The sequence below is a fragment of the Podarcis gaigeae genome (genome assembly GCF_964106915.1).
Source record: "Podarcis gaigeae genome assembly, chromosome: 1".
NCBI lineage: Eukaryota > Metazoa > Chordata > Lepidosauria > Squamata > Lacertidae > Podarcis > Podarcis gaigeae.
In genome coordinates this window covers 61871804-61895727 of record NC_139678.1, presented here as the reverse complement: position 1 = coordinate 61895727, position 23924 = coordinate 61871804, and the positions used below count along the sequence as shown (strand labels likewise).

General features: G+C 41.8%; 1 protein-coding gene and 1 long non-coding RNA gene across 6 annotated transcripts in view; one reads left to right on the top strand and one right to left on the bottom strand.

Annotated features, from left to right (window-relative positions):
- LUZP2 (leucine zipper protein 2) overlaps window positions 1–23924 on the bottom strand; it is a 361146-nt gene that overhangs the window by 322438 nt on the left and 14784 nt on the right. For 4 of the 5 annotated variants that reach the window (XM_083751713.1, XM_083751712.1, XM_083751709.1 and 1 more), the window contains one exon: window positions 9938–10141. In XM_083751713.1, the coding sequence (XP_083607839.1) occupies window positions 9938–9999 (62 nt within the window). In that variant the 5' untranslated portion in view covers window positions 10000–10141. Of the gene's footprint in view, window positions 1–9937; window positions 10346–23924 lie in introns of those variants that run through there. The other variant, XM_083751711.1, reaches the window with a different exon arrangement.
- Window positions 19880–23924, top strand: part of LOC310851363 — a 690313-nt gene continuing 686268 nt past the window's right edge. Inside the window, exon 1 of the long non-coding RNA XR_014567725.1 lies at window positions 19880–19952. This is a non-coding gene — a long non-coding RNA (uncharacterized lncRNA). The remainder of the gene's footprint in view (window positions 19953–23924) is intronic.

Below are 23924 nucleotides of genomic sequence, written 5' to 3'. Positions count from 1 at the left end.
AAGTTTTTGACATGATAGAAGATAGTAGGATAATTTGCTGAAGTGTAGAAAGTTGTGGAGCTTACAGGAAGAGAACAGCAACCCTCTGAAAGCACCCTCTGATGAGTCTTGTCACTGTTCTTGATTTTATTTATTTATTATTGCCTTTATATCCAGCCTTTTCCCCAAGGAGTACAGGGTGGCATGTGTGGCTTTCCCCATTTTATGCTCGGAACAAGACTGTGAAGCAGGGTAGGCTGAGAGAAGACAACTGCCCCAAGGTCACCACGGGAGTGTCACTGCTGAATGGGAATTTGAACTCTTAATTGCTATCCCAAACAGGCTCTCCTAAATGCGCACTCAAAGCATCATTCCTCAAGCTGATACCCACCAGAGGTTATGTACTGTATCTCCTATCAGTAACAACAAGCAGGCTGCATTTGCTGGAGATGATCGGTACACTGTTGTTGCTGCTGCTGTTACCTGCCCTTCACTCTAAGGTCCCAGGGTAGGTAACAATGAAAACTCAAGTTTAATATGAAAACACAATATTACACTATATCAGATCTATTTAAAACAACTGCGTACAAAACATAATGAGAGCATCAGGCTGGAGGAAGCTATTATAAAATAAAGGAAGTGGTATTGATTAAATTTGTCTGTAAAAAAATGAACATTTACTAAAACCTCCAGTCCATTATTTTGGAAAATGGTTTATAAATACGTACAAGAAAAAAAAATGTCAGGGGGGAAACCTGGAAAGTAAAGCTGATTATATAACTTTGAAGATGAATGCTTCAGAAATGGTGCCATCAACTAGTATCTTTTTCATGTGAAGAAGCAGAGAAAGATCAGAAGTTAAATGGCATCATTGCGATGCTCACATATCTATATATGTGCACATACTTGGCGGAGCTAAATCACAAATTTCAAAATAGCTTTGTTGCCAGATGTTAGTGCCAACAAAATTACGGCACCCTTGCGGCATAAGGAAGCGATACTTTAGTGCCTTTAGTGTCTACTCTCCCATCCTCTCCATCTTGGGGTCCTTCCTTTATTTCTCTGTCCCTTTCTATAGTGATGTGAAGCAAACCAGACACAGCAATTCACATCTTGTAGTATGAGGTGATCCCATAGGATAGGGAAGATTAAAAGTTCAACCTTATGCATGTCTACTCGGAAGAGCCAGTATCTAGTCTTGCCTTTCTTCAGACGTTTTTTATACTTGATCCAGTCACTGCAAGAAGAGATAATTAATGCGCTCAAAGAATTCTGCCTATTGCCTAAGTAAACACTAGGTAAAGAGGTTGCCTTGGCACGGGGCTAGGAAAGTCAATATTGTAGTTTTAGGTTGCAAGTTCAAAGTTTCATTTTAGGATCATACTTTTTGCTTAAACAACAGAGGCTTTACCCAGTACCCATATCTCTGCTGCTCTTAGGAAAAAATGTGAAACATTGTTGCCATAAGCATTTTGGGCATTAGAGTAATAGGGTATGAATGTTTTAAATAAATAAATAAATTTAAAATGAAATCTAGAAATTGTGTCTTCATGACTTGAGAAATCTATATTCATTTCTGTCAAAAGTCACTAATGTGGCACTTGTTCCTGTGAACTGAATTACAAACTGCTTTATAATAGCAATTTAAAACGGCAGTAGAATGGTTCTATTGAACTTTGGGCGGGGGGGTGCTGCCATAATCCTTTCCCCTGCTATTAAACTAATATGAGACCCAGTTATATTTTCTTTTTTAAATAAACCAAATCTTACCGTATTATTGTATACCCATTGAGTGAGTGTCGACATTACACACATTATTAGGAGTAAAGAACATTTTCTTCAGGTTGTATTACATGCCTGTTGATGACTGCAAGATCAGGTTTCAGTTTACACTGCACACCATTTTAGACACACAAACACTATAGAAAAGGTTGCTAGCATAGGAAGAAAGACCCCAATAGGTTTCTGTTATTAATAAAAGCAATGGAAAAGCACATTGGGTGGAATCCAGTTGGTTAAGCTCCAAGATCAAAATGCGTATGTCAGCAAAATGAAGAGGAAAGCAATTTTTGGTGAATCTTCCTTTGTCTGCAGCCATCACCTCCCCCCAGCCTCCATTGCAACCATCTGATCCAAAGGGTTGAGGCACCCTCTTGGTCAGATAGAAGGAGGGAAGCTTCAGGGAGAAGCCAAAACTTTGAGGTTTGCTATACACATGTTGCAAGTTATTTCTTTCTTCAAATTTTGATTGGAAAACCCTGTATATGCCTGTAAGGTTTATTATTATTATTATCTTAGAACCTCAAGAAGTTTCATAAAGATGCAGTTGTTGACTTATCTCATCGACTTGAACCAACTCCACTCCTTCAGTAGAAAGAGCTTTTGAATAGCGTGACACCCAGAGCCAGAGTTCGACAAGGTTACCAACCATATTTGCAAATGATGGTGCAAAAAACAAGCAGCCTGATCCTACCGTTCTAATCATTTTCCAGCTATTCTGACAAAACTGTTCATTTACTCATTTAACACCAGGAAAGATTAGCTTCTCTAACAAAGGTTCATCATCTAAATCTTGATCTATTTAGCTGTGTTTTTGCTGGAACCTGAATTACAGTTTCCCCCGAGGAAGAACACGGATGTTCAAAATGTGCCGTAAAATCTGATAAGTAATTTGTTAATAAATCTTCCCATACATATTGTATTTCTCTTTTCTCCATTCTTCTGCTGAAGAAACAACAGCCAACGGGGGAGGAATGACAGTGTGCAGGCCTGAAAAAACGACAAGCATTTAGGCAGTCTAAGCTTCTGAGGGGGAAAGTTTTCAAAATTGCTAGCTTTGACCCAAATATGGAAAATATTCAGCACAGTCCTAGCATTCTTTAAAATCCATAATAATTTCACAGTAGTGGTAACTTTCTGACATCTTTTAAAATATACACTTCAGGCAAAGAAAGAAAGCTAAAATGCAAATTAACCTTTGAATGTATTTTCACAGTACATTGTGGTAACAATTCTGGTATAATGAAATAAAAATACCAAAAAAAAAAAGGCAATTAGAAAAAGAATACCAATGCCTATAAACTAAAAGGTTTGGGGGAACAGACTTTTGACATATATATATCAAATTTAATTTCTTGTTATAAGCTATCAGTAGTCACGAAATTAAAAGACACCTGTTTCTTGGAGGAGAAGAAGAAGAAAGAGAGTTTGGATTTGATATTCCACCTTTCACTCCCTTTAAGGAGTCTCAAAGCGGATAACATTCTCCTTTCCCTTCCTCTCCCACAACAAACACTCTGTGAGGTGAGTGAGGCTGAGAGACTTCAAAGAAGTGTGACTGGCCCAAGGTCACCCAGCAGCTGCAGGTGGAGGAGCGGAGACGCGAACCTGGTTCCCCAAATTACGAGTCCGCCACTCTTAAGCACTACACCACACTGGCTCTCCAGTGTGAAGAGAAAGGCAATGACAAACCTAGACAGCATCTTAAAAAGCAGAGACATCACCTTGCCAACAAAGGTCTGTATAGTTAAAGCTATGGTTTTCCCAGTAGTGATGTATGGAAGTGAGAGCTGGACCATAAAGAAGGCTGATCAGCGAAGAATTGATGCTTTTGAATTATGGTGCTGGAGGAGACTCTTGAGAGTCCCATGGACTGCAAGAAGATCAAACCTATCCATTCTGAAGGAATTCAGCCCTGAGTGCTCACTGGAAGGACAGATCGTGAAGCTGAGGCTCCAGTACTTTGGCCACTTCATGAGAAGAGAAGACTCCCTGGAAAAGACCCTGATGTTGGGTAAGATTGAGGGAACAAGGAGAAGGGGACAACAGAGGATGAGATGGTTGGACAGTGTTCTCTAAGATACAAACATGAGTTTGACCAAACTACGGGAGGCAGTGAAAGACAGGAGGGCCTGGTGTGCTCTGGTCCATGGGGTCATGAAGAGTTGGACATGACTAAATGACTAAACAACAACAACAAGCTACCAGAATACTGGAATAGAAGCAGTATCTGTCTGGCCTTGTAAAACTTTTAATACTTGCAAACATTCTTTTTCAACAATGCACATAGTGTAGAGTGTATTGTTAGAGCAGAGGGTCAGAGATCTGCATTGGAGGTCTGGAAGTTTTCAGGGTGCTTAATGCTCAGAAGTAGCTAATTGGGTAAAGGCAGACCTGCTACACAAACTTCCCAGCAGGTGACTCAGCACCACGCACAAGCAATGGCAGAAGTGCCGGGTTGGGTCTGCTGCCATGTTTGCACCACACAGACCTCCCTGCTGTCTCACCCCTCTCTCTCCTGGTACGCAACAAGGTTCCTGCAGGAAGGCTAGAGTAGTGGCTCTGTACCACCCAGCAAACTGTTTTTGTTAATGCTGTACTCTCCACTTGGCCAGTATATTAACTTGTGATCCTAAGAATTATTTTCTGAGAAGGATACTTCAAAAGCTACGTCAATACAGCTTCAGTAAAAATTATTTCATGGTTGTAGGGCTATTGGAAAAGTCCACAGCCATACCAGCTAAGTTGTTTAAGAAAAGGTACAATCCATAAGACAGTTAAACTATACTACTTGGAATGATTTGACCCACTGGACTGCCAGCTAGAAAATAAATTGCTTAGAGTGATTAAGATGCGATTCCTACTGGCTCACTACAAAATCACAGCCTACTGTTCTATGAGCTCAAGTAATTCATGTGCCTGCAAATGTTAGAGCCGAAGTAAAGTGTTAAAAAGAGGGCACTGCTACGCGTACCCCAATTTTCCTAGCTGGTGAAAAGTTTCAGGGCTTTCAAAGGTTTCCTGGATTTGGTTGCTTTTGGAATGAGGTCACTGGAGATGTGATCTCATTATATATATATATATATATATGCAGGTTTTGGTGTCCTCGGGTGTCTTCCCGTGTAAAAGTTGGGGTGTCTAGGCGACGTTTCGACGAGGTCTCACTCGTCATCTTCAGGCTGGTGCTTTCGGCTTCTTGTTACTGGAACAGAGCGGGATCTCAATGTTTGAGTTCCTATAAATACTGTAGAGGGGGTGTGGTGTCTAGCCTCCAATGTTCTGGGCAGAGAGGAAGTTCCCAGGCTAGTGTGCCTTTTCTTCTTTTGTTCCTTAATTACTTGAGAGATACCTTGAGTGATTTCTTGAGTGATATCCTGAGTACCACTTAGGTGGGTCATTAGGTGTGGATTAGTTGCTAAAGTCTTTGTGTCTTGACCTCTTGAACTTTGTGAAGAGTTTTCCTGAGAAGATGGCTGTATTGCACTTAGTTGTGCTTTGGCTTGGCTTCGTGTATAGGGGCGAGCTGTGGTTTTGTGGCTTGTGTCAGCCAGATCTGTGTAGGGATTGCAGGGGGGTGCAGCATCCGGAGGTGCCACCATGGATTGGCTACTGGATGGTGTCAGTAATTCATCTGTGGAGAGGGTCTGGGTTTGGGTACTCAGGATATCACTCAAGAAATCACTCAAGGTATCTCTCAAGTAATTAAGGAACAAAAGAAGAAAAGGCACACTAGCCTGGGAACTTCCTCTCTGCCCAGAACATTGGAGGCTAGACACCACACCCCCTCTACAGTATTTATAGGAACTCAAACATTGAGATCCCGCTCTGTTCCAGTAACAAGAAGCCGAAAGCACCAGCCTGAAGATGACGAGTGAGACCTCGTCGAAACGTCGCCTAGACACCCCAACTTTTACACGGGAAGACACCCGAGGACACCAAAACCTGCATTCCTGTACCCGTGAAAATCTACGAAAGCATATATATATATATATATATATATATATATATATATATATATGCGCATTTATTGAACAACAGAGCAAAACTGAGGAAAGTTAGCACGAGCCACAGATAAACTAGCTCACAATTGGGATGCACTTTAGGCTCACTTAGTTGGTAGGAACTAAAAAAATTATATGGCGTGTGCCAGAGTCCCGAAAAATGCCTGGAGAGAGCATTCCACAATGGGGTGCCATCACGGAAAAAGTGCTTTTTCCACCTGCCTCATACCTAGCCTTACCTCAGAAAACAGGAGCATCCAGAGGAGGGCTTCAGATAATGACCATTTGGGCATATTCACATAGGAGCTGGTAGTCCTTGAGATACCGACTCCCATGATTTCAAAAGTGTCGGTCAGGTTGCAACTCAAAGAAACACACAACACATAGACAACTGTATCCCTATTTACAACTATCGACGCGGTGGCAGTGAAAGGTGAAAAGATACAAAGGAGCATGTATTGGGATGCCGCAGTGCTGCTTTCTTGACCCAGTATGCCTAGAGGCTGGGAAGGAAGAACAATCCCCAATGACTTTCCACCAGATAGATTTCTGACAGCACATCTTACAGAAATGTCTCCTTCTGCGAACATTTACTCTTAGGTAGGTATGTTCTGGCTGGGCTGATGGGGTCTCTAGTGCAAAACAATTGGCAGGCACCAGGGTGGCAAAGGCTGTTTTAGGCAAGAGAGCTTGAGAGTACACCTTATTTTTTATTATTTTGACCTAGCTTCCATTTTACTGATAAAGCCCCAGTTGGAGACCTAGATCAGAAGACTCAAATCATGACTCAGCAGTTTCAAGGTACTGAAATCCAGAACTTTGATTGTGATTATTCTACTTTGCTCATGGGAAAAATACAATTTAGAAAAGGAAATAAGTTATTCCTGAAAAAATGCATGCAGAATGCATACTTATTTAAAAATATACTCCTCTTCATAAACACACACACACACACACACACACACACACACAGATAAATGGGGATAACCCCCCCCCCCCAAGGAATAAGAATGGTAAACTTTAGCTTAACTGTCTGCATCCTCCCCTCACCCACCAATCAAGTGGACTGTCCACTGATTCTAGTGCTGGTAAATACAAGAAATGAAGATTGTTCTGTGTCCATGAAAAGTTGACAGGAAAATACTTCTAAAGAAATCTCAAAGCACTCGTGGCTTTAGCTATGCCTGAGCTAAGCAGTTTCACACAGCAGGATAATAGATTCCCATCTTCACTACAGCAACTGTTCTTGCAAACCTTCTCAGCTTGGGCAACTGCCTGAGCATTAACCATATGTTAGCAAGGAACAATCTTAGATGCTACAAACTCAACGACATTCTTCTAGAATAAATTACAGGAGAAATATCACTGGCTAAATCCTGCAAGAGAAAAACCAACAGAAGGCTGTGTACACCCTATTGCACCCACGGCTTTGCAAGGACAAGGTGGCTGCAGAGAAGTCCCTACGGGGGAATACCCATAGTTCCTCAGAGTTACCACATTACCAAAATACCACCCCATATGCTCACTTCCAACAGCCTCCTGAATTACTGTCATTGAATCATGCCAATATTTAACACAAAACAAGAGGGTAACTTCAAAAATATATTCTCCAAAAGTTTGGATTCAAAATCAAAATGTAAAATGTAACATACAAATGCCCCCTGGGGCAGCTTTGTTTCAAATTATATGCACCCTAAACTAATGCTTTAGAAGGCAACTTCCAATTAGTTCCCGGAGGCAATTTGTCTACTGTCTCCTCCCTCTCACTCCTCTTGTGTAATTATGGGCATTCCCAATAAAGTCTCATCTCTTAACATGCTTCCAGCAGCAATGCAGTATCAATCAACTCTTGTTTCTTTCTGTTAAGCATTCATTAAGAGCCCAAATAAAGCCTACGTTATTTTAAAAAAATCACTTTCTCTTGGAGCTGCAAATCTCTGTGGCTTCCAGTGCAGGTTCAAAACCCTAGTGGAAGCTTCACAATAAGTTCTTCTTGTTGTTTAGTCGTATAATAATAACAGTTCTAAAAGGAAGTTACTTGTAAATCAGTACTCACTGATATGTAATCAATGACTGGTTGGTGATTTGCACACATTGGTATATCTTTTCAATATCACCAGAAAAGAATCAAGCTAACATGCATTTCAGAACTATGTGCAAGTTGAGTTCAAGTCTGAAAGTTACACTAATGGAGGTGGGGTGGACACAAGTATATTTTCCCAGTTTTGTTATCTAAAGCTGCAAGCCTAACCATGTCTACTCAGAAGCAAGTCCCACTGAATTCAGTGGGGCTTACTCCAAGGTAAGTCCAGAGAAAAAGAAAATTGTTTACCATTGATATACTTCACAGGCAAAGAGGTTTACGTGACAACCTTTTCAATGACATCCTTTCAAAGTTTATTGGCCAAGATTCTAGGTTACAGCAGCTGATACTCTGATCTCATTTTCTTTCAGGAAATCTATTCAAATTTTGAAAACATATGGAAATGCAAATATGCCTTTCCTTTTCTGTTCTTTGTAAACAGGAGATAAGTTGGCAGCCATCAACTCAGCTATAAAAGCACTTCAATCAAAAGCCCATTTAAGATGCAAACTTTTATCTCTTGGTGAGTTGCTTTTTCCATCTCAAGCCTCCATTTGAATTTAACTCCTGTGTCATTTGGCAATGCACATACAGTTTAGCCACCAAATCAGCAGCCTGAATTGACAAGAGACTTTCATACCGACAGGATATTTCCAAGATCTACTCGGTAAGTCAAAACAGAGCCTCAGATAATTAGCAAATTGCAACGCAAGGCTTCAAAGAGAATTGCATGGTCCATCAAAGAGCATCTGAGGGATTCATTACTGGCTGAGCAGGGCAGAACCTAAAATTACAACTTCTTTAAAAGCGTAGACAGCTGAGTAAGAAGTCCTGGCACATCTCAGCACAAAACTATCTGTGGTCCTGCTGCTTCTCTCCCTACTTCTTTGACCCTTCCTTCTCAGTTACACCTGCAATTGGCAGGCACTCTTGCTCAGGTGGATTACATCTGAAAACCCAACTGTTTAGTGAGTAATCTTGTTTCAGTGACAGTACATTTAGAGCCCAGAATAGAAAGCTTCTTCAATTCCACTGCTGGAGAAACCTTGCAGGAAAGCAAAACTTAATCATAAAGGGATATGGGCAATTCTCTGAGACATGCGTAGGCGTGGGTACATGGCTTTTTACCTTCTCTTGGGACTTAAAAGTTTACAAGGTACTTAATAGCCAACATAGAAGGAGGTTGTCATTTTCTTGTTTATAAGCACCAGGAAATTGAAAGCCATGCACTGACAGCAAGACGTCGGAAGAGGTCTTTACTCAAACAGATCCTACTCTGCACACAGTATTAACTTTCAATCTGTGTGCAATGTGGCTGTGAGACAGAGTGTCATCCCTTAAGATCTGATTTACTGCACATGCTATGTGCAGGACATGCTGCACCTGATTCAGGAATAAATGTTCTCCATAGATCCCAAACTGTGATACCCAAAACTGAAAACTCAAAACCTTTTGTTGACTTAACACCAACACACTGGGAGATTCCTATATTTCTGGAACTTTAAAATATTACCCCTGCCATTCCAGGCTCATGCCATTCACTAATACAAACAGAAAGACTGAACACTGTTATCTTTCAATTGTAAAACTCCCACTGCGATAAAACTGTTCCAGGCTTTGGCATTCTATTTTCCAGCTCAGATCTCATAGCATCAGAAATCCACGTTCTCCATTCCCATTTCTTTAGCTTTATTTCCACTGGAACACATGCAAAATTGCTACAGCTATACTGGACGTCAGGAACAGTTCTGCTTCATCACAAAAGCGTTTGGGTCATTGCAGAGCTCGCAGTTTCCCTGTTACCAGCTAAGGAGATGGATGGACTGGACTAACTAGGAAATGACCCAGAATCAAAGACGTGTGTGTGTGTGTGTGTGTGTGTGTGTGTGTGAGAGAGAGAGAGAGAGAGAGAGAGAGAGAGAGAGAGAGAGAGAGAGAAGAAACATGAAACGAAAACCTACCCTGGAATCAGTTCAAGAAAAGGTGCTCCCTGAACTTAGAAGCATGAGAGAAGCCGGAATGAAAATCAAGCTTAAAAAAATGCACCTTAACTGCTTCTCAAACACATTCCAAAGTCAGAGATCTGTGCACTCACCTGGTGCTGAGAACCAGAACAGGGAAAAGGGACAGCAAGTAACGAGGCAGAATGAATTTCATATTGTAAGTGTGTCTGTTGCGTTCTCTGGGGCTCGCTGCCGCTCTCCCTCCCTTCTTTATTCTGCCGTCTCTCCCAGAGCTTCTGATTCCCAAAGTCCTTCCTCTGCAAAGAGCCTGCTCCCGCGTGTGACGGTCTGTAGATCTGGAAAAAGCAGACAGACCAACACACTGACTAATGAAGGCTGCTTAGAGTGGGGTTTGAGCTTCAGGAGTGATGTCACAGGCAATGGAGCTGCTGCTGCAAGCCTCCTGCCTGATAGCTTGCGATTATTCAACACAGCGACTCTATTGATGTCCTGAAGGATTTGTTATTACTAGCAGTTTAAGTGGCAACTAGGGAGGGAAGTGAGAGCACCGTGGATGCTACTTAGCTCCCAGGCTAGGAGTGCACATCACTTTTGCCTTAAAAATGATATCAAGGGAAAAGCACACAGATGCAAAATCTGTCTGTTGTTAGAATTAAAGTTGCATCACTCAACAGGATTTGCAATGTGGAACACAGGTCAGGTTTCTTTAAATTAACAGACAAGTTTCAAATTAACCTCATGTACTGTGCATACGAAGGCTGTACTCCGCTCAGTTAGAAATGGAAGTTATTGCACCAATTAGAAGCACAAATCTTGGTGGCAAGGGAGTTGGCACCGGAATGAATGAAGTAAAAATGCACCCCAAAAGATATACTGAAATGTTACTGGCACTCTAAAGACCCTGAGATGCCACAAAGTCCTGAGGCACCTATTTGAGGGACCATTCAAATTTCTGCTTTCTGTGTTTGTGTGCCTTATGTTTTTTCTCTCTATATGTCATTTAATTAAGAAAAAAGCCCAACAGTTGGCATAAATGTCACACACTTCATTATGTTGTGTGTGTGTGTTCTGAAAGAGGTTAAATTCTTTACATGATGGCCCACATCTTTTACAGGCAAACTGTTTTTGACAGAAGTGTAAAAGTCCTGAATGCCCTTCACTCCTAAGACACATAAATAAAACTCCACTCTTTGATAGGCAATAGATTCCCAGATTTTAAGGTATGACAGAAATGCAGAATTTAAAGCATAATGCAGTTACATGAAATGAGAACAGCTTGTTCTGGAAAGTGAAGGCGGTTACATGGGTCATAAGAAAGGAGAGTTCGGTTGCCTGAATACATAATTGCTCATGCAGAACGCATCAGAAAGATTTAAAATGGTTTGATACATCATACAGTGGCAATACATTACAGACAAAAGCTTCCCAGATTCAACCTATGCTTCTTTCTTTTCACCCTCTGGCAGATTAGGAAAGGAAATATTTGGCAACCATCAGCTATAAACATGCTAACTAGAAGCTAATTCAGTTTAAATGGCAAAATGCACACATGGTAATTAATAGTGAACGGGGCATGCATAGTCAAATGGCAAGGTGTCGTTGCAAATAAACATTGTAGAAAAATGCAAACAGAATCAGCATACCTTCCAACATGTTTCCATTGGAAATAGGGAAGTCCCATTCCATAATGATAATTTTACTATTTACATTCCACACATATTACTGGGCAGCTTCCAACATATATATAAAAACATAATAAAACATGTTTTTAAAACCATTCCCCAAAAAGGATTTCCTTCAGAAGACTTGAGGTTGAATAACTCCATACCCTCCAACTTTTCTCCAATGAAAATAGGGACATCCTAAGGAAAAGTGGGACATTCCGGGATCAAATCAGTAACTGGGATGGCTTCTCTAAATCAGGGACACCTCTGGAAAATAGGGACACTTGGAAGGTCTGAATCAGCCCCCTGTTTTCATATTTATGATGTGGAAATGGATATATACCCTTCACAGTGAATGGTGCTAATATAAACTATTTTCTTTTTTGTATTTAAATGACTTTGCCCTGGCATAAAGGTAGAGATTCAGGTTCAAGGGACCCATGCCCTTGATGTGCTGTCCCCTGTGTGTGCTCACAGGATCCTAATTGTATGCCTCTGCTATTTGAAAAGCAATGTGCTGGCAACCTCAGTGGATTGGATCCAAAGTTTGCTCACACTGGAGGCAACATCCCTCTTCCCCGGAGTGTAGTTCTGCTCAGATGCTCCTGCCAGCAGAAGGTGGCAGGGATGGAATGGAAGAGAAACTGGCACCAATTTTGGCTCCCTCTCCTGAGCCACATCCTTCACTGTTCCAAAAGGTCCCCCAATGCTCTGAAACAGATTTCAGCAAGGCAAAATCAAGGGAAATAACTTTCCCTCCTGCTACCAGAAGGACTCATCCATTGAATCAAATGCCTTCTACTGATGGAAACAGCCCTTCTGTTCTTGGGAGGCAGTTTGGATCCAACCAAACACATTTAAAATAGCCCACTATACTGGAACAACATGGCTCCATGCATTGCTGCATTATACACTGAGAGGTGTTTTGAAATGCACTACATTATACTGAAATACTGGTTTGGTACATTTGTAGAGCTATAGCAGGGTGGTCCAATACACAGTCTGAAGGCCACATATGGCCCTTGAGGCCTCCTTTTGCAGCCCTCAGCAACATTTGATGCACAACCCACATACAACCCTTGTGCTGCCTTCCCAAAGGGGTAGGTAAGATGCTGGACTTTGGGAAGGAGGTGTGAGGTCTCCGATAGGGTCCCAGAGTCCTCCAGAGTCCTTCCTCCAGAGTCCTTCCCACTTAGCTGGCTTTGTAAAGGCAGTGCATGGGCTAGGAGGGCTGTCAAATTTTGGCCTTGTTCCCCCGCTCAGGAGACAAGGCAGGGTGTGGCCCATGAGTTCTGTGTCGAAGTACTCTTGCAGCCCACTTGGTATGAAAAGTTGGACTGCCCTGTGCTATAGCTACAGGATTTTCCTGCCTGCTTCCAACTTAATGTCATCAATCATTTCATTGCTTTTTCAGGTTACTGTAGCTATCAAACAACCTTTTCTTCTGTCTCAAAAAACCTGACATTTGTGAATGTTCCAGCATGGTTCCACAATGTTGTTCAGTGTGAAATGTTGGTTTCTGCAATGTCTCACATTATGGATGGTGCTTGGGATTTGTGGTTTGAGTAACATCAGTGGTGTGAATGGTCCACTACAATTTCACATCAAAAACCCTTGGAACAAACAACAGTGTCAGGTTTAGCACTTCTCTCACATAAGACATGGACACTGGCAGTTTTACTAGTGGAGGTTTATTTAGCTATTATGGGCTTTCAGCAATTCAAGCTTCCCACAACTCATTCCTCACGGTCGGAGTCAGTTGACTTGCCTGGCTTCAGGCCCCTGCCAAGGCCAGATACACGCCAAGTCCACCCCCCGCCTCCTGAGGGTCCTCCTTTGTTCTAATTGCTTGCTCCACCTCCTACTTCTTGGAGACTCAGGTGCGGCCCATTCCTCCTCCTCTGGAGTTGAAATCAACTCCCTCCTACCACCTGCATCCTGTTCCTTCATCTCTGTGCTGCTGCGAAAACTTACAGACAGCATTCCAGAGTGAGAGGGGCTTATCTCACTTTCCTTGTGTGAAAGAACTAAGTTTCTGTTTTCCTCCCCCTCTGTAGATTCCACTCTGCCGGCCGTGTCTCTGACAAACAGCTAGAGTGCTATAAACATTATGTGTGGAAGGCCCCAATGACAGCTGTAATGGTGACATAGAGATACACTCTGTATGCAACCATGGTGGATTGGCTGTCACCAGAGGTAGCAACCCTTGAGTGGATTGCTCAGAATGTTCCTCCTAGCAAAAGGAAAGTGTGTGGGGGGGGGGTTGAGAAGAGAGATTTTCACTAATTTCCCCTCCTGCACCAGCCCCCAGCAGAGTTCCCCAATTGGTATTCATTTGTAAACTATAATAGGGGCTTAGATCAGAAACCTGAATCAGTCCAGGTTTGGCAAATCTAAGTCTAAACTGAAGTTGAATGCCCAACCTTGCTTCTCTACACACCATCTGATCTTTAAGGCATTTTTATCAGTCACAAATACAACCAAGTTCTAGTCATAGTTTGAGGGTGTGTTCTATTGAGAAATGAGAGTGTGCATATTGATAAAAAAGACCATATTTGATATCTTTCACTTTTTCTCACTATTCCATAACTACAGCAGATAAAATAGCAGCTACTCAGTTCAGCATGGTTTTTCACAGTTTCCTATTAATGTGAGAATGTGTTTTTTATATTTAATTTCTTTATATTGCATGGCAGAACCAGTCGTGTTACCATGGTGATGTGGTGACCTATTACTGGAAGCCCACCTCTCAGATCCTCACCTTTCAACCTTGCCAGGCACCTCACCTTCAGCCCATTAAACCAACCTTCTGTCATTTACATCCAGAGTGATGTTTACTTACTTATTTTTGAGTGAAGGGAGGAAGTTTTTGCCATTTGGGGGAAAGGCGAGTGGAAGATTAATTTCTGAATTCAATCACTGTTTTGCCTCTCAACAGAAACATTTTCTCAGAGGGGGGATAAAAACTTAAGAAAGCTTCCTCTTCCCTGTACTGCCGCCACATTTTATAAGGCATCTGGTTAGTCACCACAGCTTAGTGTAATGGGCCTTAACATACCAGGATGTCACACTGAGAAGTGATTCTGAGATCAATGTATCATTGACTACATCTGTCAAAACCTAGTCCCTCAAATAAACCACAATGACAAATTATAGTCAAGCCAACACAAATGCATAGTTACTTTGGGAGACCTTATCTACTACTCCAGTTAAATCAGTGTTTCCCAAACTTGGGTTTCCAGCCATTTTGGACTACAATTCCCATCATTCCTGACTACTGGCTCTTGCTAGCTATGGATGATGGGAGTTGTAGTTCAAAACAGCTGGAGACCCAAGTTTAGGAAACACCGATTTAAATGAACTGAGCTTTGCAAATAGGGGTGTTTGTGGGGAGGTTTACAAAAGATAATGCTTCCATTTGATGCTTTCACCATTTGATGATGTTTATTCTGTTTTCCAACGGTTACATGGAGACAAGGATGCTGGTTTAGATGGTCCTTTCCCCTGATGCAACATGTCTCTTCTTGAGTTCAATGATGCTATAAGCCAGGGATGGGGAAAATCAGGTCTGGGTTCCCAATCTCCCTCCCCCGACCCTTCAAACTATCCCAATCTCCAGCCACTCTTCCTCTCCCCAACCCATGCCACTCACTGCCCTTGCTTTGCACCTTCAAGTATTTTGCCTGGCTGAGATGTATCCCAGACTCTTCCTTGTTTGGATGGAGCTCAAGAGAGATGTGTCTAGAAACTAGCCCACTGTACAAAAGTAATTGCTCCACCAATCTTTTGCCCCAGGCCCCAACCACCACTGACATGTGGTCCCCAGAAGATGGCCCAGAAAGGTCCTCAGGTTGACCCCTGCTGTAAGCTTTTAAGGTAGGCACCCTTCTACCACTTGACTTTTGCTCATCAATATTAGTAACACTAAACACTATGAACCATTTTCCACAGTTAATGGATATGTGGGCAGAATTCCTCAAGGAAGCCTCCCTCAGCCTGTTGTTGTTGGACTACAAATCCCATCATCTCTGACCATTGGCCATGCTGGCTAAGGCTGATGGGAGTTGTGATCCAGCAGCACCAGAAGGACACAAAGCAGAGAAAGGCTGCTTTAAGGTGCTTAGTGCTACAAACACTGGTGGGCACGTGGCTAACAGTGTAATGTGTGAATCAATCATTGTTTAGGAGCATGGCATGGCTTATTCAGAAATTACTGGAGTAGATTATTTGTGCAGAAGCAGTAGCAAAAGGCACACTAGTTATATATTATGGAGAGGTGACAAGATGCTGGCATTCCTACTTTGCCTGTAAAGTATAAATATAAAGTCATCTGGGACAGAAAATACCAGTTTATCAAGGTGCTCTCACAATCTCAAACACAAGAGGTTGTCCCCCAAAATGGCTCAAAAGAACTACTACATTAAACAGTTTTAAAAAAAAAATATCCAAAAAACTCCCAATCTCCATATACTAATTAAAAATGTGCAAATGAAGTAATAATTCAAAACAAAGGTAATGCAGCAAAGTCTTGACAGTTGTTAATTATACCTAATATTTGTTAACCAGATCATTAGTTCTAACGATTTGGCTGCAAAGTGCTGACTGTTGCAGGGCATAAAACAAAGCTTGCAATCTAATTATTATTTATATTTTTTGTACACTCCGCGACTTAGGCATTACGTTGAATTGTCCTTACAACTTAGAAATCTAATAAAGCACAAAAAACATCAAAAAAGCAAAAAAGGGAAAAGCAATCAATTAATGAACAACAGGACCACCACCACCACCTGCAACACAAGCAATAAGGAGATTCTTAAAATAGATAAATTTCAATGGGATTGCAGTGAGTTCGTTATCAGAATAAAGCAAGTTAAGAAGTGTTCCGTTACCCAGTTCTCTACAACACATCAGGCTTCTGAGAGACTTCTGTTTTCTATTTTCAGTGACAGTAAGAGCCAGTGCAAGCAGCCTTAGTAGGGAGGAAAATATGCTCATGTTTGGGAAATTAAAATGAGAAGCTTACTTGTGTCTCATTTGTTTGTTTAGGTCCAAGGTTGCTGAAAGCCTTCTTTCAGCATGCTTTACTCAGAAGCATATCTCACTGAAGTTCCTGAGTCTTACACCCTAGTAAGTGGAATGAACACAGTGGAATTTAGTTCTGCTACTGTAACTGTCATTGTGTATTGGGAGTGGAAGCAGGAGTGGGTTCCTGACCTCCCTTCCTTTGCATTCTCATCTGTGTTTTGTGGTGGAGACCCCTTTCTCTTTGTCTAGGATCCCCATATGATGTGGAGTCCTGATCTTGCAGGGTCCCCACTGCAAATGTTCCTCTCTGGGTATGTTGTGACGGGTGTGTGCCCCTCACACAATGGCAAGTGTGTGGAAGAAAGAATGTTTGTATAGGGCTGTGGAGTTGACTTGGAAACTTACAGTCCTTTATAGATGAAACCGTATAGACTTTGATGGTGACTGGGTTTTTATGTTGTGGGGGGCACTTTAAAAAGGCAACGGGTACGGTATTCTCGTATTCCACTGCCTTGGATCACCTTTTGTCAAGTCGGCATAAAGGCCAATTATACTTATTGGTTTTATTTTTCTCTTCAATGTTTTGATTTTCTGTTATACTACTTCTTTTAAAAATGGAAGTTACATTTTTAAAATTGTGGGGCTTTTTTGTTAAGCTTGCTTCAAGCTTACTTCAAATCAGGATAAAAATAGAACTTAAAAAATCTCTTCCATTTGTAGGCAATAACAATGTAGCCAGTAAGCAAAGGTGAACATTGGCAATGCCTACATAGAAATTAAGCCACAGTCCTCCAATTGCTCTGATGACCTCACTGATTTAATTGTAGGTTTTGAGAGTAACTGAGATGCAGATTACAATCTTTTGTCTCAAATGAATTCTTACATACCACATCTCTACAGTTAAAGCAGTTGGTGTGGGAATTAGTTTTTTAAAAGGTGGAAGAAAGGATCAGTGAGCACACTGCTTTCAGGAACTGTGTAGGCAACCTCATAGCTCTCTGTGCATCAATTAAATTCTTAGGAAAGATACCTTAAGGTGACTCCACCCAAGGGTTTCTTTTCAGATCAGGAACCACGGGCAACTGGGAGCACTGTAGAAATTCTTAATGGGGAAAAAATAGACACTCACACTACCCTTGACGACCTTCCAACCATGTTATGCTTAACCCCATACTCATTGCCCAAATGGTGCTAACTAATGGTTTCTCATCATTCGGGGGGGGGGGGGGGACTGTCAAGTGGGGTGCTGCACAGCTCTGTCCTGGGCCTATTGTTGTTCAGCCTTTTCCGATGAAGAAATTAAGGGAATTCTCATCAAATTTGCAGATGACATCAGACTGTGAGGGGTAGCTAATGCTACACAGAACTGGGATTCAAGATGACTTTAATAGATTAAAGAACTGGGCTCAAACTAACAAAAGGAACTTAGAAAGGGACAAATGTAAGGTTCTGCACTTAGGCAGGATTAACCAGCTGCACAAATATAAGACAAGGGGACATCTGATCGTTGTCGATCATTCATATGAAAAGGATTTAGGTGTCTCAGTAGAAGACAAGCTTAACATGAGTCAATGGAAGTGTCCAGATCAATGGAAGTAATAGTACTGCTCTATTCTGCCTTGGTCAGACCATACCTGGAGTACTGTGTCCAGATTGGGGCACCATGACACCACATTTTAAGAAGGCTATTGACAAGCTGGAAGCAGAGGTGAGTATTGGAGAACACAACCAAAGACCATCCCACTTCCCTCAGTGATTCTTTACACAGGTCTCCAGAGTAGCTCCTCCTACAGTCACATAAACCTTCAGAACTCCAGAATGTTCTGTGGCTTCAGATGCAGCTTCCACTAGAGCTGTATTCAGCTTGGGTAATTTTTTTGCGTGGGGGTGAATAGGACAGAAGGCCACCTCTCCAAAGATAGGATTCATCACCAGGAGCATGAAATTGTGATGTGGTATAATTTTGATACAAGTTGGGATAGAATGTTCCAAGTGGATGTCTCTGCGCTGCTGAGAGCAGCCTACTTGTTGCCTGAAGCAATGGCAAAGCTTTACAATACAAAAGAAAACAGGAGAAAGAAGCATAGCCACCTTGCCTTTAAAGGGAAACCCACTGTCATCTGAAAGTTTTAGAATTTTCTCCTGGAAAGTTGTGGACATACCCTCCATCTCACGAGAGGCTGAGTGGTCCCACAAAAGGGTAGATGGTCAGCCTGGCCTTTATACACTCACACTGTTACTAATTCTCTCTCTTTCTCTTTGCTTAATAGTTTGTTAAAGAGAAAGAGGAGCTAAAACCATTTCTAACACTTCTCATTTAAACCTCATTAATACTAGCTAATTATTTTTTGCATTTAATTTCAAGCTTCTTTGCAGTCTTTACTATACCTCAGGAAAAAAAAATCCTCTGGCCAACAGAGAATGGCAGGCATTAAATTAATGGGTACAGTAACTGGAAACGGAGGATTGACTTTAGTTTGTATAGACTGTATATTGAACAGCATGCTTATCTGCACTTAGCACATGCAATTATGGTAATTCTCAGTAGACAAAAGTAAATGGTCACAGCTGAGCAAAAATTACATTGCTGAGTCATCCTGAAAATTCATGTCTTCTATGCTGCTTCAAACATAACCTCTAGATATTATACCTATATATTTCTGATGCTATACCCTTTCCTTTATGTTTACCCAGGACTGCAGTATCTAGAAGCTCTTGATTTACTTCTACAAATTCCCTAATGGTGTCCTTGCAGTTCTTAAGGAACATAGCAGAATAATACCAGTACAGAAAATTTAAATAATATGTTCCAATACATCACTGTGTATAGGAGGAGCTATTCTTTATTAAACGTATATTGTGCCTGTCCTCTGAAAGGGGCTTGGGGTGGCAAACACCCAAGCAATAAAGCAATTAAAACATCTCAACAATTCTAAGGCAGGTGCAGACTGGGAAAGACCTCTACTTAAAAGACTTTTATTTATTCAATGATATGCATAGCACAAATCAGGGACAGGGAATGTGTGCCACCTCTCCAGATGTTGCCCTCAGTCCCAGTCAGTATGACCAGTGGTCAGGAATTACGGTTGCTGTAGTCACAGCTTAGCCACTCCTGGAATACATGGTAAGTTGCCATATTCTGAAGAGCAAGAAAGAGGACACATTTGCCAACTTTATGGCAATTATGGATTGCTATGACGACTCTACCCATGAAAAAGTGGACATGTCTTGGAAAAAGAGGGCATATGGCAACCCTATCAGGGCTGGCCTCAGTAAATTTCATTCTTGGGCAACTGCAGGAGTCCTCCTAATGTATGGGTGTGGGTAGCGCTGTGGTCTAAACCAACTCAGGAGGTTGGTGGTTCAAATCTACGCAATGGGGTGAGCTCCCATTGCTCTATCCCAGCTCCTGCCAACCTAGCAGTTCGAAAGCACACCAGTGCAAGTAGATAATTAGGTACCACTGCAGCAGGGGAGTTAAACAGCATTTCCATGTGCTCTGGCTTCCGTCATGGTTCCATGGCGCCAGAAGCGGTTTAGTCATGCTGGCCACATGACCCAGAAAGCTGTCTGTGTATAAATATGGTTTATATTAGTTGTGGTAGTGGTAATAAATAAAATAATAAATATAAATCAAGTAATAAATAAAAGGGTGTTCAGAGCACCCTTTTATTTGAGCACAATGGCCTGATCTCACATAACCATGGGGCCTTGTAGGAAATTTGCTTAGATTCAGCCATCCAAGGCCAGAGCTGCTGCAACAACACTACCACTACTAAATAAGCATACCAGGGTCCACTAGCAGAACCGGGTGGATCCACCCCTTGCCCAGAACCCTCTCAAATCTGATGCCAGCCCTAGATTTGTCATTTTGATTTATTCTGCAAGAGGAATTAGTAGGAACAGAGATGTGCTGAAAATCCTCTGTCATGTATTGATTGATTTGCACCTATCTGCTCTGCTTATTTCTTTGGATAGATTGATGATACCCTTGTGCCTTACGCAATTCATGTGTTTCCATCCTAACAAGAAATGGGATACCAAGAATTAAGCCCAAATTTTCCCACAGCCTTGCCCAAGACATTTCCTCATACATTTTATGCAATGTTCCATGAATAACCTGATCACATCTCCTTTTTGAATAGTTTTTGTGGTGCTTGCTTCTGCTTACACCTATCTGAGACATGCAGGGCTGAGCGGTTAACTTGGAACTAATAGTTACACCCATATTCTGATTTGCACCAGCCTTAGAAAGACAGGACCACACCTTCCCTGCTTTAAGGATGCACCCAAGTCCATGCCCCACCCATGGACTACAAGAAGATGAAACCTATCCATTCTGAAGGAAATCAGCCCTGAGTGCTCACTGGAAGGGCAGATCATGAAACTGAGGTTCCAATACTTTGGCCACCTCATGAGAAGACTCCCTGGAAAAGACCCTAATGTTGGGAAAGATGGAGGGCACAAGGAGAAGGGGAAGACAGAGGATGAGATGGTTGGACAGTGTTCTCTAAGCTACCAGCATGAGTTTGACCAAATTCCAGTTGGAGTGGAAGACAGGGGTGCCTGGTGTGCTCTTGTCCATGGGGTCATGAAGAGTCGGACATGACTAAATGACTAAACAACAAAAGCCGAGTCCACAGTTTTAGAAAGTGCGAGACAAGCCAGAAGGTCTGGCTATGCTGGCTGAATTACTGCAGGTGTTGGGGGAGGGAAGAGAGGGCAGATGAAACATGTTGAGGGTGCTGAGTGTCTCTTCCTTGTGCCCCAAGGTCTGTGCAAGGCAGCTGCTTTGGAGACAGGGCAAACACCCCCACCCAGAGCTCTCACAAGCCCTTTCCACTGACATTCCAGGTTGGGTTGGAGGAAAACGAGCTGTATTAGCACATCCTTGAACATCTGAATGATGCTCATGAGGAAGTAGAAGAAACCTTCATTCCTGGCTTTGACGTAGTCAAGCTACTTCCTGACAACCTTGATTACTACTTCCACTAAGAGCAGCTCACTGAGCACTCCACTTTGTTACCAGATAGTGAACAGCTGGGTGGTCTTTAACCAGACAATTCGGCTGTCTCAGGTCTGTCTGGGTGGAGGAAGCTGTGGTGAGGCACATCTGGAAGGCAGACAGTTTCCTGCACTTTGCCTTGGTTCTCCATCAGGTGTGTGGCCTGGTGATTCAGCTGCGATTCCTGCATTGCAAGCAGTTGGACTAGATGACCCAGAGGACCCCTTCGAACCCTACAATTCTTTAAGTGCAGGGCTTGAAATATCCACGGGGAACTCATATTCATTAAAAAGGGGAGCACAGGTCTAGATATCAAAAGTAAGGTGCGCAGAAATGTGTCCTCAATGAAGTGAAAGGCATAGTGCATGACCAGAATGTCAATGGGTCCATCATTCATAGCACATCTAAGACTCTGACTGCAGTTTTGTGTCAACATTTTTAAAAAGATTAGATTTTCTAAAAGTCAATAAGCAGTAAGTTCCAAATCATATCTATGCATCTGATATAGAAAACTGAGAGGAGAGATGCAGCTGGGTGTTCATAAGACTTTTTATTACATAATCCTTATTCAGGTAAGCTCCGAAACATCCTCTGCATTGAGATGTGTAATCATTCTTTAAATGCAGCTGACGGATTGCAATTATAATTCTCGTTCATTCATAAAAAGCGCTAACACATGCATCATTCTTGTGCCTAACGCTTTCCCTTTTTTAAAACAACCCACAAAATTGTCCCATTTCCTTCGGGTCCTCTGTTTTCTCTCCTGAATCATTTTCAGGCAAAACAACAGGCTACTGCCTTCCGTTTCTGAAACCCCCAAAAGCTGTTTCAGCTTCCTCAAACAGAGAAAGACCTCAATCCTCTCTTGTTCCTTCAACTCACAAATCTTTCAAACTAAACTTGTAAAGTTACTTATTGTTGCCAAGTCCCACAAATCTTCTGAATGGGATGAAAGTAAATTATAATTTAGCACCTTCATGGGTTTGGGAGGGGAAGAAATAGAACATCCAGGATTGTACTGTATTTTCTCCAGAAGGATTTGAAATAGCTTATTCAAAATACATTCATGTCACTATAAGAAGACAAAATATGATGGCGCATTTAGGCAAATTTCTTGTTAAACCGAATTATGACTATGGCTGTAATTATATGCACACTTAGATGGCTGTATGTCCCATTGAGATATGATTTTGAGTAAAATGGAATGTATGTTCGCTATACAGTATACACTTTCACCCATTAGTTTCAATAGGTTTTAACTGAATTGATAGATTTGGGGCTAAAGTGTCTTGCAGCTATACATGTTGCATCCTACTGTGAGATTTACACCCAGGTAAATAGATATGATTACAGACAGTGAGAGATTCAAGAGTGAGTGGAGCCTGGTAAAGATTTAATAGTATGCTCAATTGATGCAGAGTTAACTCTTCACATATATTCCAACCAGGGTTTTTTTGCAACTGGAACTCACCAGAACTCAGTTCAGACAATTCAAAGGTGGGTGGCATTTCTATTACAAGAGAGTAAGGGAGGTGTTCATTTCAGCACCTCTTTTTCTAGAAAAAACAGCACTGATTCCAACTAATGGAACTTGGAGTAGACAGCAGTTTGAGGAAGGCCATTGAAGGGGATAGGGCTGAGGCAAAATTTATCCTCCAAGAACTTTCAACTCCAAATGGGGCTAAGGTTTTAGAAGATAAGTATAATCACTTGGTTGATGGGAGGTGTGTGATATCAGGGACAAACCCATTTGCATCTTTTCGTGAGCCGATGGCTAGGATGGCAACAACAGATTTTATTTTTAATTTGATTTTGCCACTGCCACATCTCCTAGTAGTCTTCACCCCAATTACCAGAACAATGGGTTCTGACCAACTTGAATGGTCAAGACCATTTAGAGGGTAATAATCTGCCCACTGCAAATATGTTTCATATTACAGCCATGTGGTTTATATATCAAGTATATGTTACAACTTTTAATTTTTTGCATCTTTTTTAAAACCACCACCCACTAACGCTACCTCCTTCTTGTCTGAATTCAGCTTCAGTTTATTGGCCGTCATCCAGTTCATTATCATAGCCAGACATTGATTTAGCATTTCCACTGTCTCCCCTGGGTTTGATGAGAGTTGGGTGTTATCCACATACTGATGATATTGCAAGCCAGATCCCTAGATGACTTTGTCCCCTGATTTCATGTAGATACTAAACAGCATGGAAAATAAGACAGAACTTTTCGGAAGCCCCAAATATAAGCAGCAAAAATTCATCAGCAGCACCTTCTGGAAATTGTATTTCACTGAACAGCCTCCCACGCCCAGCTCAGACAGCATCTCTGAGAACATAGTACAGTATAGCAGTTAGCATGTTGGACAAGTGCCGGGGAGACCAGAGTTCAAATCCCCACACAGCCATGAAGCTCTC